At 39.0% G+C, this 17,614-nt stretch overlaps 2 protein-coding genes and 1 pseudogene across 2 annotated transcripts; all 3 read left to right on the top strand.

Moving 5' to 3' along the window:
- The first annotated feature begins 1 nt into the window (after nt 1).
- Nucleotides 2-4,872, top strand: LOC111347703 (PSME3-interacting protein-like). Its single transcript, XM_088753829.1, has 6 exons — nt 2-211; nt 1,081-1,179; nt 1,885-2,006; nt 2,512-2,663; nt 2,904-2,965; nt 3,841-4,872. Exons 1-6 carry the CDS (start codon nt 112-114, stop codon nt 4,065-4,067), a joined length of 762 nt encoding a protein of 253 aa, XP_088609955.1. The 5' UTR covers nt 2-111; the 3' UTR covers nt 4,068-4,872.
- Nucleotides 4,873-8,530: 3,658 nt separating this feature from the next.
- On the top strand, nt 8,531-10,863 carry LOC148734144 (fibrinogen C domain-containing protein 1 pseudogene; annotated as a pseudogene).
- A 303-nt stretch (nt 10,864-11,166) lies between these two features.
- On the top strand, nt 11,167-17,518 carry LOC148734143 (fibrinogen C domain-containing protein 1-like). Its single transcript, XM_088753709.1, has 5 exons — nt 11,167-11,248; nt 12,031-12,287; nt 14,957-15,071; nt 15,639-16,022; nt 16,884-17,518. Exons 1-5 carry the CDS (start codon nt 11,185-11,187, stop codon nt 17,015-17,017), a joined length of 954 nt encoding a protein of 317 aa, XP_088609835.1. The 5' UTR covers nt 11,167-11,184; the 3' UTR covers nt 17,018-17,518.
- Nucleotides 17,519-17,614: the final 96 nt, after the last annotated feature.

Here is a 17,614-nt window from a genome sequence, read left to right as displayed (position 1 = left end):
TTAACCTGAGAGATAGGGAGAGAAAGGTCCACAGAGTGTCCGGTGAAGCAGTTTGGCTATAAACAAAGAACTTAAAGAGAATGTTTTACGCCTCGTAGGTAATTTTTAAACATGAGTGGTGTCTCGTTTGTATCAGAGACCGAAATAGAGGATGTACGGAAAAAGAAACAAGAAGAGTGGGAGAAAGTTAGAAAGGAAAGTGATCCAATAGGTAAGCCAAATGAAATAGTCAAACATTTCCTTGTGCAGGACGAGATAATCTGGCGCGATATTTTCATTACGAAAATGAATTATTCGGGGCCTAATCATCTTTTCATTATGGTTATCCTTTAAGGTTTTTATTCGAATACTTAACCAGACAGGTATAACATTATATGTACAGTCCATCTGAGTGTTGGTTTTACTCTCTCGCCCCAGGGTCTCCTCGTAGTCAAATAAAAACGGGTGGTATTTTGCTGTAGATAACCAAAAATGTTAACATAATGTTCTTTAGTTACCTTTTTGGTAGAATTTTTCGTTTGTTCTAAGCACATAATTTAACATCTACAAAAAATTGTTATAATAGCGTCAACAATTTACAGTAAACATTATGGCAGTTTCTCGGTATCAATTGTTTTATGTGATTGGTTGCTTTTTTAATTTGTAAGGGGTGAATTATTTAGCTGCTATTAATTTTTGTGCTAGTATTGTATGAAATGAGTGGTTCTGAGTGTACTGTGAGCTTTGCTTGCTGCAATCTTTGCACTTGTAACTAATTGCCTCATTGCCCCTAGACCAAACTTTCTTATTGTATGATAACTGTGTTTACTGGGGAAATGGGTTCCATTTATGCAGAAATTTCAGAATCACAACTTTGAACCTGCACTGCTTGGCACAAAACTCTGAGGGAGCCCAATATCTGCAAGCCCCATGGTTTCTCTTTGGGCTTCCTCGCCACTTTTATTTGTTTTTGTGTGACTGTCATGTTTTAATTGTTATTTGCATTTTGTGGTGAAAATATTATTTGTATTTCGTGGTAAATAAATAAATAAGGAGAAAAAAAAATAAACACCAGGTTTTCAATTTATTTCCAATTGGTAGAGTGCCCTGAGCCAGTTCATGATAATAAGACCTTGTATGAAAGACTGCAAGAACAAAAACAGAAAAAACAAGATGAATGGGATGAACAACATCAGTTGAGTAAGTAAAAGTGCCATGTGTTTCTTTTTTGGTGCCGAGTGTATTTTGGGATAGTTTTTGACCTTGATTAGAAACAATTTCGTGCAGAGTTTTGTATGTTACAGGCTATCTTGACATATCTTGGCATATTTTGCCCTGAACAGAACAAAAATCATCAAATTGTTGTTTCTTTAAAGCATTTTCATCTGAAATAATATGACTTAAAAAATTGAGTGATATTCTGCTCTCTTATGGCAGATGATAACCAAAACTAGTTACACACAGTGAGTAATGAAATTTCCATTGCAATCTAGCTCTTCTGTGAGAAAAAGATTGAATATGAAAAAAAGTTATCGTAAAGAATTAGAGAAGTAAGTCACTTGTTATATAAATGAAGTTGTTTTACAGTCAATGCCAAGATCGTAGGTTTGACTCATTTATGGCTCATGATGTTGGGTGGGAACATTTTACAAGAAATAGTTATAACATTACAAAAAGAATTGGGGATATGTTGGTGAAACCAGTAAGATACAGTTGAGTAAATCAGACATTCAATTGAGTTTTAAATGAACTCTGAACTAGTGCTATGTTGGACATCAACAACTTACCAAGAAAAGTACATGGAAATACTAAGCACTGATTGGCTAATTCTTGAGAAATTATTATGAAGGTAATGCCCAAAATTACTACTATTTCTTGAAAAAAATTATTCTGTCTTTTTTCTAGAAAATATGATAAGGGGCCTTGATGGTGACGAGACAGTGTTTCTTGACCTGGTTGCTAAGCAACAAGAGGAGATAGCCAGTCGCCGATTTGATGAAGAATCACAAGAAATTAGAGAATATAGGGTATACAGTGTAGTTATTGTATTCATTTACTTGTATGTGAACTCAGACAGTCCATCTTTAAGTCATGGTAGTGGTTAGCAAGTCATTTGATTGGCTATTTGTTGGATCTAGTGGTCAGTCAGACAGATACACAGTGAGGCAGTCATTCTGTCAGTCAGTTGTTTGGTCAGTTGGTTGGCCAGCAGTCAGTTAGCCACTGCATGGGTCAGTAAGTTTGTGAAGTTAGTAATTTAAGGGGAGCATGGGAAAAACCCCTTAATGGATTCTGATGGACTCCCAAATTCTCCATTAGAACTTTCTCTTACTTCCTTGTGAGTCACCAGGAGATTTGGATGTTGTATTTAAAGTCTTTTAAAGCTTTATTCTGCGCATTCGATTCATTTAGTTATAATTTAACCAATCATTTTCAATACAAATTTAATTTGGTACGAAAATTTCAAACCTTAGTCATACTTAAGCAGGCAGAATTGTGTGTTCAACATTTTTCTCTCTTTTGCTGATTCAGGATGCAGTTTCTCAGTTTCAAAGTGCCATAATAGCTGAGCCAACAAATACCAAACCAGCTGGGTCAGCAGTATCTCAACGAAAGTCTTCACAGGAGTCAGGGGCCAAGAAAAGTCAGCTACAACTTATAGCAGGGGCCATTAAAAGAAAGAGGTACGAATACTACTACATATAAGAGAAGAGAGCAGGAACCAGCTCATTCGTTTCATCAAATTTGTTACGAAAAGGTCTTACAGCATTCATATATGTTTTGATTTTGCTATTTGCAAAGATTAAAATAATCACTTCATGGAAACATTCACCCACACACACCCCCACATGCATGTGGTCCCGTCCAAATATATTCATTTTCAAATCAAATGCGGAAGTTTGTCTTTTCTCTTTTCTTTGCAGCAGTAGCAGCAGTCAGGAGTCTCAAGAAAAGAAGTCAAAAATTTGCGACGAGTTTGAGAAAAGTAAGATTTTTTGCAAAATTGGGTCGTTTTAATCGTCCTTCTCTGCTATGAAAGATCAGTTAGTTAAAAATAATAATTATAATAATAATAATAATAATCAGTTTATTTACTCTTTTTGTAGCTTACAGCTAAATTACAAGAGTGGTCAGGATACAAATCATATCTATACATTCAATAACATGAAACAATTAACTAAGAATATCTATATGTAATAAATTTATCGAGACGGTTAGTAAAAGCCATAGCGGGATCATCTCTAAGAGAGCCTGAGCGTAGATTATATCCACGGGACACAGTTGTGCGATGTGGCAGCAAGTTAGCAAGGACACCAGTGTCCTGAACTCTCTGGATAAACTTAGTGTGTGCAGCGGCATGCCGATCAGAGAGATTGCAAAGACCACACAGCACAAGTGCGTCCCTTTAGGAAAGCCCAGGAAAGATTATTTCTAAGGCTTTTATTTACACACATTCAATTAGGAGGCTGAGATAATCAGACAGGTTTGCCCAAACTGGGGAGGCATACTCCAACACTGAACGAATCAGGCTGGAATACACCTGGTGTATAGTGAGGCGAGTATATGGGGCGAGTCACACGGGTGAGAAACCATTCGCGTTTACCTCGCGTTCACCGTGCGTTCATCTTGCGTTCACCTCGCGTTCACCTCACACTCACTTCTACTCTCGTCGAAAAATTGACGCCTGTTCTGTTGGCTAACAAACGTATGACTGTTATTATTTTGAGAGAAAGCGTACAACTCAGTGCGAATTTAAAGAGGAGGCAACTAATAGTGGGAAGTCCTCATCTGCGGATTTATTGTTATATTCGATAACTGTACACGCCTTTGAGTTCAAATCCAATCTCATTTTCCACACAGGTACGTCAGAGATACTCGGAGAGGAGAATATTAGATCCCACAAATCAAGCACGAGTTCGGAAGAAGATGACCTGAAGAAAAAACACTTTGCAAACAGAATTGACAATGTTACAAAAAGTAAAACAAAGTCAGGTATTAAGCAAGAAAAGCAGGAAATACAGGTTATACCAGGGCTTGGAGCTTATTCAGACACCAGTGATTCAGATTCGTCTTCTAATGAATCATGATGAAGTGGTATCTGGTGAATCAACTTTGTTCTCAGTGGTTGGAAGAAAGGTCGCAAAACAGAATCTTGCCACTCATGATTCTTCAGGATGCCGTCAATTTAAAGATACGTTCAAGTAAATAAGTTGATTGTGTTTCTTCTAAATGTAAGCCATGAGAAGGAATTGTAAGCCATTTGAAAGGCTATCATCCGGACTGGACGCTTCTAGTGTGGTAATGTTCAAGTGCAACGTGGAAAGAAGCCTTCACAATAACAGTGAATGCAACTTTGCACTTTTAGTTTTCATTAAAAAACTTCAGAATTCCACAGAAATCCAATCTTTTTTTCAGTTTTTATAATATTAATTTGTAGTCTTTCTCTCAGTAAACGCTAGTTCTGTCTGATAAGGCTGTTGAAGAAATCTTGAGAGTTGTTAATCGTTAGTCCACTCCAAAAGATAACGAACAGCTAACGTTCCGTTTGTAATTTGTAGGTAAAGATAAGCGTGTCAAATTTAGAAGAAAATTCACCGCCGTAGTGATTAAAGAAAAGCATGAGTACTCGGTCGGAGCTAATTTCAGCGCCTTGCTCCAACGGCGAGTTCATGCAAGAAACGTCAGCTTGTCTTTGGATCGCATCAAAAAACTAGCAGACAACATTCCTACCCCGAAACCTCTGAGGTTAACCAAAAATTATATTTGAAATTTAAGCTTCACGAAGTGTTGCATTTCATGGATGAGGTCTTGACAGACCAGAAAGATCATTAACCGGTTAACTCTGCTGGCTGGTTCCAGATAAATCGAATAAAAATATACATTTTTTTACGAGATTCTGTATCATTGTATCTGCAATGTCTTATTTCTTGAACTCGTAATTGATTTTTTCTTACCAAGTTCCTCCTTTTAATGTAACACTGACGATGTCAATTTGGAAAGTGTACAAAACAATTGCGAGATGATTTTAAAACGTAACATTGCGCTAACAGTCCCCTTACTTTTCTTCGTTAAAACAAGTCAATAAAAATCATAACAGAATAAAGTTGTAAATCCGTTCGAAGCTATACACGTAAACATGTTGACGGACGAGTGGCAATGAATGGCCAATTAGTTGAGGGTTTCTTGGAGCAGCCGCTTCCGATGAATGACAGCTTTATAAAGAAACAATTATTACCACCACGGACTCATACCGTTCTCTTCTGAATCTGAAGAAACTTGGAACCATTGTTGTAATATGATAGCCGAAAAAGAAGCCAGCTTTTGTACCAAACAAACGGTCTCTGTCGTGTGGTGGATTGCGAAGTAACTTCAGAATCAAAATAAATTTAACACATTGATAACAAAAAAAAAAAAAAATAAATAAAAAAATTGTCATCTCTCCACCGAGAGCAACATAAGTACGTGGATAAATCTAAGTAACTTCTACGGAGGCTAAATTTGTTACAAAATCCTGTTATTCGGGGCCTTCTTCGTCAGTTTGTTGTTCTATATCAAGCGGTTCCACATGGCGCTTCTTGCAAATGTAGCAACAGCTAGCCACAAGAAGGGTTGTTACAATCCCTGCTAATGCAATAATGGCAGGAACGTTCATACTTCGATTCTTCTGAAAATTTTCGATTTCATGGACGCTTTTCGAAGTTTCTCAACGCCCGTTTCATCAGGACTTTCAACTGAAGCTTAAATTAACTTGTAACAGCAGACGTCGGCATATTAAATATATCGCGGCTCTCATTTAAAATCCCCAATATGCAAATATAATTTAAAAAGTGACAGAAATGCCCTATTTTTATAGCTGGTAATGTTTAAACAGAGCGTAAAGCAAACGAAAAATGTAATAACAGTGAGAATTTTTAACGAGCAGTATCAATGACGATTGTCATACAAGATGTGAAACCAACTATTGAAAGTGCCAACCAAGATGACTTTTCATGATGACAAAAGCAGAAAAAAAACTTAGTTTTTGATTATAACAAAACACCTGAGGTACAACAAGGTCTTTTGGTAAACCTTTTTTAATAAATCTTTTTCAACTGTTCCGACTGATTTTTAACCGAATGCTCACTTAATAAAAATATTGGCCAAAAAAACAGAAGGCGTGATTACAACTGAAAAGTTTCCTTGAGATTTTATTGCTTTCATTGTCATTAATATTTAAGACTTCGTTTGCTATAATGATCTTTGCCGTTTCTGCACAAGAGACAACAAGCTTTATTTTCACTAATAAGTTTGTAATAAAAACGCATCGGTAAAAGCGAACTATTTTACGTTTCTAAACAGCTTCGGCATGGTTTGATATGATCTGTTAAATATTTTTCTGGGATATAAACCTTTCAAACTTTGAAAAAGGAGCGTTTTTCCTCAGTTAATTCTGAAATGGACAAGTACCATATTAACAGTTATTTGTTTGACAAAAGTTAGATTGCAACGCTAGGACAGCACCTCCCTGCTCGTCTTCATAAAGTAATCAAGTGGACTAGTTATCTTCTGAAGCACGATTCTCCGCTGGAATTAACAAGCGAGTATCTATTCGATTCACGCTTTGGTGAGATATTTCTCTTGTTGGACCGCTGATGTACGGCTCCTATTTGATTGTTGGCGTTCATGCTTCAGTTATTCTGTTTTACTTACGACGCTTATAGATGAAATCTTGTTGGAACGAGAATCTTCTAAGAATGTAGATCTGCCAGTAACCTTGTAAAATAACTCAGCAAAACCACGGTTTAATGTACTGTACTGCTTATATCATTTCTAAAGCATGTATGTGGACATTTCTGTAGATATTTCTCCTGAGAAGTCTAGTCATACCCAAGTTGTAAAAGTTTTTTGCGAAAATTCAACTGCGAAGCGTTTTTTGCTGACTATTGATTTTTATTCTTAGTTGTGTTAGGTATTGCGGGTCAACATTTTACACTTTGCTGCAGGAAGTTGTTACTAATTGCTTCGACCAAAGATCATTACAAAATTCTGCAGTCTTGACTACAAAATGCGTAGCTCAATGTTATTCCAAAATGCTGCAATACCTAGTCACAAATAATGCATTTCCAATGCAATATCGAGATTGTGGCCATGAGTAACGTCTTTTTTATTTTGATTGGGAACAATTTCACACTCTGTTCTTGCACTGGTGAGTATCATAAGAAGTTTTATTCGCTTGGGGAACATATCTACTTGAAATGTAAAGGTATAATGAAGTCTATTTACATTTATCAACTAGTTCTTCTCCGCAAAACTGAGACAAACAATGGAAAAATGTAATCAACTTTCGGCCTATATGTTTATTACATAGATTTTTCCTTCGTTAGCCTCAGACTGTTTGCTCATGGAATGATATATATTCGATAAATAACGTTGGCTTAAGCGATAAATCGCATGATTCATCGGTCGATAAACAAGAAATCAAGAAGAAAGAGCACATAAAAATCTAAAAATTGAAAAAGCTATATTGAAAGGTAGATTGTTATTCTTGTAAGCGTTAGTAATCAGTATTTCAAGAAGTTTGGTTTTACGAAATAGCTTCAGTTTCAGATGAGTTCGATCGTTTACATAATTAATTACGTCTCGCTTAATGTTGCTGTGGAGTAAGTACTTAACAAAATAGAGCCATTCTTAGAGGGAGGACAATTTTCATTAATTCATATATGATAAGCTTAAGATCTTCAGTACATATAATAAAAAGGTATTTGGATAACGAGTTGATGCTCGAAGGGTAAAGGAAATCGCAAAAAATAAAATAGCTGTAATCTTGGCTTTAACTGGATTTTACCCAAGCCTCCGAGATTCTGGTTGGGCTCCAGGTCTATTGTTTTGATCACAGTTGGAGACAACTGATCGCCTATGATTTACCTCAAGTTCTGTTCGTAAAAGAATATTGCATATTTTTTTGTTACAGGTGACGAATGTCGCAACATCATTTTCAAACCACCAATGATAAACAAGGCATTGAAAGATCATGTAATCAAGAGTGCAGGAGTGTCTGATGCAAGGCGCTGCCGAGTGATGTATTATATGGAGCCTAGCTGTGTGTCCATCAATGTTGGACCCTTAGAGGGAGGTAAACTCAAATGTGAGTTTAACAACGCCATTCAGTTGAAAACCAGTTTAAGATATCTTTGGAGAATAAACCAACTTATACCTTTTTCGCCATGGAGGTAAAATTTAAGAGAGATCGTTGCATATCAAGATATTATTTCACGTTCTCTTGTTGCAAGTGTACGAATCTGAAGTCTAAATTTAATTTGCTACTATTGTTTTTCTTTTTTACTAGAATCCCTGCAGCAGCAGTCCCTGTTTGAACAATGGAACCTGTCAAGCTGGATTCACTTGGAAAGGTTTTCGATGTCTGTCGGAGTGGATACGCTGGAGAATACTGCAATGAAGGTTAATGAAGTTTGTCGAGAGTGGCTTGTGAATAGGAGAAAACTAAGAGGACTAAAAATCAGCCATAGTCCTCTGACCACGCCAAAAAACACTTTTTCAAATCGCACTGAGCTTACTTGCTCGAAACAATTCTCTTCTATGGCTAATAGCCAGATAGCGCGCTTATTAAACTACAATAAGTGGCCTTATTCTTTACTGCAGTGGTGGATTCTACTGTTAGCGAAATATACAAACGAATCCATGAGATGAAATAGTGTTATCATGTTTACACACTTTCTGGTTTACAGAAACTGTGCTGAAATATTCAAATCAGGGGCAACAAGAGACGGTGTGTACATCATCGAACCCGACAATTTTTCTGCCTTTGAGGTGTTCTGTGATCAAAGAACAGCTGGTGGAGGATGGACAGTGTTCCAGAAGAGACTGGACGGCTCGGTTGATTTCTACCGCTACTGGCCCGACTACAAGCTTGGTTTTGGAAATTTCATTGGTGAGTTTTGGCTCGGACTGAAAAAGATTCATCGTCTTACCCCAGATAATAACAATATGCTGCGTGTAGACTTGAAAGACTTTGAGGGGGATACTGCTTATGCTGAGTATAACATGTTTGGTGTTATGAGTGAGAATGAAAAGTAAAGCTGATCTTTGGTTCCTACTCAGGTAATCCGATAAATAAGTTCCTCAGCTTCTACCCCGTAAGACTGTAAGAACCTAGCATCGGTCTAGAAATGAAATAATAAAAAAAAATAAATAAAAAGGTTTAGTCAATCCAGAGAAAATCATTTACGCTTTTATGACGGCCTAAACTGTCTGAAAGCCCGGCAAAGAATATTTCCTTTCCTAAAACGTTAAGAGAAGAAAGTGGATAGCCTGCGAAGAAGGATATAAAAAAATAAGAGAAAAGGAAAGATAAGAAAAGATATCCAAATTTTTTTCGACAGTGCATGACTTTTATATAGCAGATGGATGGATGCTAAATCTTGATCACCGAGCAGTCACGTGCACTCGCTTTTTGGAAAAGTTCAAATAAGGTTGTAGCTTCATTTGTTCTGTTACTGTGCTATCTAAAATATTTACTCCTTTTTGATGATTCATTATCTCAGGAAATGCCGGTAACTCTCGTAGCTGGCATAATAATCAGCCTTTCTCCACCAGAGATCAAGATAATGACTATTGCATCTGTAACTGTGCCACTTTGTTCAAGAGAGCTTGGTGGTACAGCGGATGTCATTTTTCGAATCTGAATGGCTTGTATCATCATGGCGGAAAGCACGCCTTGACGCTGATGGTGTCAACTAGTGACACTGGAAGGGAAATTACTACTCCTTGAAAAGAACCGAAATGAAAATGAGGCCCATTGATTTCTGAACCAATTCAATCGAAATAGCACGCAATGGAAACTTGTGTACTTAGATAATCTCGGTGATTACCTTTTCCAACAAAACCCAGCTAATATCACGCGTATCGAATCCGAGTCACCTAAATCGTTGCGAAAACATGCGCCCATTATCTTTCGGTTTGCAAATGTTTAAAATGGCCAACCATTAATTAAAGAGTGCTGTGAGGTATCTCAAAGAAAACATCATTTTGAAATGAATCAAAATTTAAATTGAAAAATATGCATAGCTTTCAGTATGGACTGGAGCAATTTATGGGTAAGTTGGAGGGATTCACGATGTGTTTGCCAGCTCGCTAAATAAAAGATATTTCTTGGTTGTGCACATACTGTCCTATAGGAAGGAATACGTAGTTTTATCAGTCAGTTTGTAGATATACTGAGTAGTTAGACATAAGCAGTGAAGTGAAATGTTATAAGTTGGAAACTTAAGGTTTCTATTGATCTCGCATGAAACGAGCCAATTGTTTTGATTGATTGGTTGTTAAGTGAAATATTCAAAAAAGGGTTACCTAATCGTTCGAAAGTTGTCTTGAAATCATCTTCAAAATTCGGCTATTAGGCCATGGATGCGACCATTTTAAAACTACTTGGTTACTTAGCTGCACACCAATCACATGGCAGGAACTGTTAGGCACGATCTACAAGCACCTGCTACTTTGGTTGTTATACCTGAGAAATCATTCAGTTTGAGATCACCAAAAGATGAATGAAAGAGAAATGAGACTTTGTCATGTCACATAGCTCATTTTAGCTCGTTTTAGCTCGTTTGAAGAAAATGGTTAACTTTGCAATGAGATGAAAGCTGCGTATTAAGGTTTCACGAAACATAAAGAATGTCCCGCAAATAATGTAAAATTATTTTCATAACTCTCGTGACTTTTTTTATTATTCTTATTTTTTACACTGAACCAATCAGTGTTCGGTTTTGTATGTTAGATGCATCTATACAGTTGTTGTTGTCTTATCATGCTGGGGTTCGTAAAGTAATAGAAAATGTTATTCTCCACAGAAACTCCGAGAATATTATTATGTTTTGTAGTAAAGAAAACACCTGCTTCTTATCTGCTAATAGACCAGCGGACGCCTAAAGGAGAATGGGAATGCTGAAATTAACATCTGCTGCTGTAGAGAGACACCCACTGTTTTTTTACTCACATTATCTCACACCCACTGGGTGTTTTTAATCACATTATCTCACACCCACTGGGTGTTTTTAATCACATTATCTCACACCCACTGGGTGTTTTTAATCACATTATCTCACACCCACTGGGTGTTTTTAATCACATTATCTCACACCTACTATGTTTTTAGTCACATTATCTCAAATGACGTGTTGTATCACTTGTCAATTCGATATCGGAATTATGACCGTGAGTAAGATTCTTTGCATTTTGGTTGGGAATATTTTCCTACTGTATTCTTGCACCGGTGAGTATATGACACTTAAAAAGTTTTCCACTATGAAAGACCGTTTTTCTTTCCAATCTCTCGATTAATTTAAGATGTACCATGTAGCCGTTAACAGTTACAACTGACAATACTTAGTTATCCCTAAATTAAAGCGGGTAATTATGTTAGAATGAGTCTCTGCCCAGAACTTAAGGTAAAGAAGCACAGAGAACAAAACTCAATCAGTTTTTGGCTTCTTTAACATAAGTTGTCACCTTGAACATGTTTCTTCCGTTAGCCTTCGATGCGTCACTAACATTATGAAATCAAACTAACGCTGGCTCAATCTCACATACAACACAGATTAACTAACGTAAAACAGAGACATTTTGAATTTAGGAGAAAACGAAACGGTCGATAAACTTATTATAGAATTAAGAAAAATTGAAATATCTCCATAAAAAAACCTCTACAGTTTTTTGGTTTGAGATTTCTATTTTTCGACATTTTCACAATCCAAGAATTACTAATAGGATGGTGAAACAAGATGAAAACATTTGTTGAATTTAGCGGCTGAAACGAAACCAAAAACATTGGGAGAGTAAACTGAGAACAGGTAATAAATACGACAAATCAATTGAAAGGATGATCCTAAGTACAAATGAAGTGTTTTCAGAAAATTAAACCTAGGAAGAAAAGAAGGCAGGAATTGGACCCTTATATCGAACGGGCTGGAGGAAAAATGCTTCAACCGATTTCTTAGGTTCTATTACACAGTCATGTATCATTCGTAAAAGGATACTGTATATTTTTTGATACAGGTAACGATTGTCGCAACATCATTTTCAAAAAGCCAATTATAGGCAAGGCATTGAAAGATCATGTGATAAAGAGAGTAGAGGTAGCTAGTGCAAGGAGTTGCCGAGTGATGTGTTATATGGAGCCCAGCTGTGTGTCCATCAATGTCGGACCCTTGGAGGGAGGGAAAAACAGATGTGAGCTAAACAACGCTACTGTTGAAAACCAGTTTACGTTCTCTCTTGAAAATAGATCAGCATACACCTTCTATGCTATCGAGGTAAAATTTTACAAACATTGCTACCTATATACGAATTTGGAAACTGTTACAATATGTTATCAATAGCTCGTTATTTCATAAGTCACCTGACCCTTGATTGTGATACAATGACCGTATGATTCTTCAGTGAGTGTATTGAGATCCTCACGTCATTCTTTAGACGTGCTTGATCACGACAACCTAAAAAATAAAGCTTTGCTGTGTCTCATCAAGAACTGTCTCCTACGTCTGCCGATAGTAGACAAACAGCCCGTGTTACATGGTGGCAGCGGTGGGATCCTTCATCTGAATATGCTAACGACGGCTACGACGACGACGGCAACGGCAACGATTTCTTCAGCGCCTCTCGGAACACCTTCTACATCCAGTGGAACTGGGACAGCGTCTATCACGCACACGATCTCATCTTTCTCAGCCCATGGCCGTAAACCCAGTTCGAAGAAGCAAAAAAGCTTGTAACCGAGGTTTCCATTCTTAGCTACTACGACCCTAAGGAAGAGCTTGTCGTACAGTGCGATGCAAGTCAGAAGGGTCTTGGTGCTGCCCTGCTACAGAAGGGAAAACCTATTGCATATGCCAGCCGTGCCCTGACTGACACTGAGACAAGATACGCCCAGATAGAAAAGGAAAAGTTGGCAATAGTCTTCTCCCTTGAGAAATTTCATCAGTACACCTTTGGACGGCCTGTCCAGGTAACAAGCGACCACAAACCGCTTGAGTCCATCCTCAAGAAGCTGTTATCATCCGCACCTCGCCGCCTGCAAGGCATGATAATGAGGCTTCAGAAGTACAACATTAATGTTCACTACGGGTGCGGTGCAAAGATGTACATCGCTGATCTTCTCTCAAGAGCTTTCCTTCCCGAAGTTGGTAGAAAAGACGTCAAAGAGCTCGAATTGCTGAACATGACCAAACTTCTGCCTGTCAGTGATCAGAAACTAAGTGAGATCCAAAGAGAAACCGCCGCGGACCAAACCCTGCAGGTCGTGAAATCCTTGATCCTTAAGGGATAGCCAAATGACAAGAGCGATCTACCGTCGCAAACAACCCCCTACTACAGCCTACGAGATGAGCTGACAGTACAAGATGGCGTAATTGTTAGAGGAGAAAGATTAGTAATTCCTGCCAGTTTACGAAAGCAAATGAGGAGCAAACTTCACTCCTCACACATGGGAACAGTATCGTACCTACGACGAGCGCGAGAATACATTTACTGGCCCGGAATGTCAGCCGAAATAAAGCAGCAAATAGAAGCATGTGAAATCTGCCGAACACACGACCCTAGTCAACAAAAAGAAACCCTCATGCCACACGATTACCGTCACGCCCTTGGGAAAAGGTCGGCAATGATCTCTTTGAGTTAAAAAACAAGAGCTACTTAGTAACAGTAGACTACAACGGTAATTTCTGGGAAGTGGACAAGCTCCCTGACACCAAAGCAAGAACCGTCATCTTGAAACTCAAGAACCACTTTGCCAGATACGGATGCCCAGACAAAGTTGTGTCGGATAACGGCCCTCAATTCTACTGTAATGAATTCGCAACGTTCGCTCGTACCTGGGAATTCGAACACTGCGCCATCAGCACTGGAAACAGTAAGGCAAATGGGAAAGCAGAATCTGCTGTGAAGACAGCAAAACGACTCCTCCGCAAAGCATTCGAAGCTTGCAATGACCTTTACCTAGCGATCCTGGACTACAGAAACACGCCTACACAGGGAATCGGGTCAAGCCCGGCTCAGCGCCTAATGAGTCGAAGAACGAAGACCCTACTCCCAACAGTGAGTCAGCTTCTACAACCGCAAAGCAGCAAGCCATCTAACGACCGCACGAAGCTTGTGGAGCGTCAGCAGAAACAGAAGTGGTACTACGACCGCACCGCGAAAGACTTCAAACCGCTAGAGAAGGGCGACACTGTGCGCATGAAACCGCTACGTGCTGGTGAGAAGAAATGGCGCAAAACGCTGGTGATCAACAAAGATGACCAACGATCATACACCGTGGAGACTTCGGATGGTGGAGCATACCGTCGTAACCGCGTGCACTTGAGAAAGACTCAAGAATCACCACCGACAATTCAGCAGGACCACGGATCACCACCGTCAAACAATCCTATGTCGCACAAGTATGCTGAAAGCCCTGAAGCGCCAACCGCAAGCATCCCGCCGCAGACCCCGCCAGACAAATCAAGCAAACCCCAGCCACTCGAGGTCAATGAAGAGCCCTCGCCGGCGAGGCCTTCACGAACTCGAAGGCCTCCAGAACATTTGAAAGACTATGTCTGCTATTAAGCATTACATGCTGTCAAGCTTATATCCCTATTTTTCATTTAGCCGATTTCCTTCCTTTTGCCTAACACGAGATAGTTTTATTTTCTTCATTTTCCTTTTCAAAAGAGAAAGGATGTTACAATATGTTATCAATAGCTCGTTATTTCATAAGTCACCTGACCCTTGATCGTGATATAATGACCGTATGATTCTTCAGTGAGTGTATTGAGATCCTCACGTCATTCTTTAGACGTGCTTGATCACGACAATCTAAAAAAATAAAGCTTTGCTGTGTCTTATCAAGAACTGTCTCCAACGTCTCCCGATAGTAGACAAACAGCACGTGTTACAGAAACTAGAAGTTTCGTTTTCTGTGAACTGATTTTTTTTTCTTAACCAGAATCCCTGCAGTAGCAGTCCCTGTTTGAACAATGGCACCTGTCAAGCTGGTTTCACCAGTAAAGGTTTTCGATGTATCTGTGGGAGTAGATTCACCGGAGAATACTGCGATAAAGGTGACAGAAGTTTTTCAAAAGCTGCGTTTGTTAATCCAAATCTCTTTATACACCTAGCACCCTGCATAGCAGGCGTCATGATTTCCTGGCGAGCGAGTGGTAGATATCCCAATGCAATATTTAACAATTTTTCACCGAAGCGGAAGTGAATAGTGGTGGATATTCCACCACTTTCGCCGACGCTGAGGTACACTAGTATAAGCCACACAGAACCAAACCGAACCTCTTATAAATTAGTGCCAAGCACTGTAAATGGCGGTTATTGACCAATTTATTTTCCGAAAGAAACGACAACAAAAAAAAAACTTTGCTTTGTAAAACTCTTTGAGGACTAAAACCAAAACATCACGTGCGAAGCCTAATGACTCCCGGCAGAGCATCAACCGATATGATATGAATCAGTTTCGCATTAGTTATTACCAAGTCACCAACTATGAAAGGACACAAATTTAACCTTGATGTTGTCATGATTCGCTTTATTTTCTTTTATCATTGCATTCGGCTACAAAAAAATTCATTACCTAATCCATAAAATGCAGAAAATCCTCATGTTTACTCAATTGTTAGTTTACAGGAACTGCGCTGAAATCTACAAATCAGGGAAAACAAGAGACGGTGTGTACAAGATCAGTCCTGATAATTTTCTAGCTTTTGAGGTATTTTGTGACCAGACAGCAGCCGGAGGGGGATGGACAGTGTTCCAGAAGAGACTGGACGGCTCGGTTGATTTTTACCGCGACTGGAACGACTACAAACATGGCTTTGGTAATTTGAGTGGTGAATTTTGGCTGGGACTGGACAACATCCACCACCTGACCCCAGACAATAACAAGATGCTACTACGAGTGGACTTAGAAGACTTTGAAGGGAACACTGCTTATGCTGAATATGACATGTTTGGTGTTATGAGTGAAAATGACAAGTACAAGTTGACCTGTGGTTCTTACTCAGGTGATTTTTAATAATAATTTAATATTATGTTTCCCAATAGGATAGAGTCTCCAGTTTCATTCTTAGCTTTTGCATGGTTGTCAGTTAGTAGAGACGACCCAAAAAGCTTACTCCTGACGAAGGTGTAGTAGTTAAAAAAATTCAGTAGAAAAATAGGACACTCTTTATCCCGCAATAATTTGCTGCATTCCTCTCTCGTTGTTTTTCCATATTTGCACGCAGAAAATCCAGTCCCCCACCCCTCTACCAAAAGAGAAGAGAACTATAAGTGAAAAAATAAATTAAAAAGTTAAAACACTTAAAGCAGGGAACGATTTAGTCATTTTCACTGATCCTCATCCAAATTTACATCATGCTGTAAATATACGTAGATCTGCAAGAACTTCCAGGCAAACTTAGATCGTACACGTTCAACGTAGGAAAATCCTTTGTTACTTAAGTTTACCTCAACAAATTCTGAATGAGGTTTTACGCTTCTTTATTGGTGCCAGTTTCTCGAAGCAAATTATAAATTTTCTTTCTCTGCTGGTAATTCTGGGAAATTTCTTCGATTTCTTATACAATGCAGCATATCTGATAGCTTAAAGCGCGGCATATTTGATTGAAATTGGAACCGAAAAACCTTATTGCCTTCGACAGTGTAAACGTATTTCCAAATTGTACCTCCTTTGTGAGCTGAACCCATAATCTCTGTGGGAATAACTAGCTTCATAAACCTTAGGATTGACCTGCGGGGTGACCAATCACACGATGCATACCTTGCACATTTTTGTTATGGTCAGTTAATCAACATTGGGCAGCGGACTGCTCTGGTGACATATAATTTAGGGGCGCTGACTGTTTGCTTATTTTATGGGTCAGGAACTGCCGGTAACGCTCTTGGCTGGCAGTGCAACCAGCCCTTCACCACCAGAGATCAAGATAATGATCACTGGGGTCATAACTGCGCCATTCAGTTCAAAGGAGCCTGGTGGTACAATGCATGTCACCACTAGAATCTGAATGGCTTGTATCTTCGTGGCATTCACTCCTCCTTTGCTGATGGTGTGAACTGGTATCACTGGAAGCGATTTGGATACTCCTTGAAGAGAACCGAGATGAAAATAAGACCAATGAATTCCTGATCGTGCATGGCTTTCTTCAAGTGTTCGAATACCTCGGACGCGCGACACGCGACACGAAACACGCGACACGCAGCACGCAACACACAACAAGGGCTTTGAACAATAGACTCTTTTCTCTATCTTTCCTTTTTTTGTGGGGGAGGGGGGTGGAAAGGGTGAAATGTGCCAAACTCAAGCGAAACGGGAAGCACGTGACATGTGAAAGTACAATCATTTCGGTCAGTGACATAGGAAAATCTGATTCCCACCTTGCTGGATACGGAAATGTTGTGTTCAATGCTTGAGTTGACCATACTGTCTAGATTTGAAGGCCATAGCTAACCAGTTCCAAGGGATGCCTCGATAGTAGCGGGGGTTTGAATAAACGCCACTTACCGATGGTCTGTCGCCGTCCATAAGATCTCCCACGGCCGTCTGTTGAGCCTGTGAGCAGGCTTTCGCGTTTGGGTTTTTTCCAACGGCACTGCC

The sequence above is a fragment of the Stylophora pistillata genome, chromosome 3 (genome assembly GCF_964205215.1).
Source record: "Stylophora pistillata chromosome 3, jaStyPist1.2, whole genome shotgun sequence".
In the NCBI taxonomy this organism is placed as follows: domain Eukaryota; kingdom Metazoa; phylum Cnidaria; class Anthozoa; order Scleractinia; family Pocilloporidae; genus Stylophora; species Stylophora pistillata.
Note: the sequence above shows the minus strand (reverse complement) of the source record. Positions and strands in the feature narration are given on the sequence as shown.

Bases quoted from the DNA above. Each gene is read 5' to 3' on its own strand.
- LOC111347703 (XM_088753829.1), top strand. From the start codon at position 112: ATGAGTGGTGTCTCGTTTGTATCAGAGACCGAAATAGAGGATGTACGG. The intron at 1,180-1,884 runs GTAAGTAAAAGT...TCTTTTTTCTAG, and splicing joins GGATGAACAACATCAGTTGA to AAAATATGATAAGGGGCCTT. The intron at 2,664-2,903 runs GTACGAATACTA...TTTTCTTTGCAG, and splicing joins GGGGCCATTAAAAGAAAGAG to CAGTAGCAGCAGTCAGGAGT.
- LOC148734143 (XM_088753709.1), top strand. From the start codon at position 11,185: ATGACCGTGAGTAAGATTCTTTGCATTTTGGTTGGGAATATTTTCCTA. The intron at 12,288-14,956 runs GTAAAATTTTAC...TTTCTTAACCAG, and splicing joins ACACCTTCTATGCTATCGAG to AATCCCTGCAGTAGCAGTCC. The intron at 15,072-15,638 runs GTGACAGAAGTT...CTCAATTGTTAG, and splicing joins CGGAGAATACTGCGATAAAG to TTTACAGGAACTGCGCTGAA.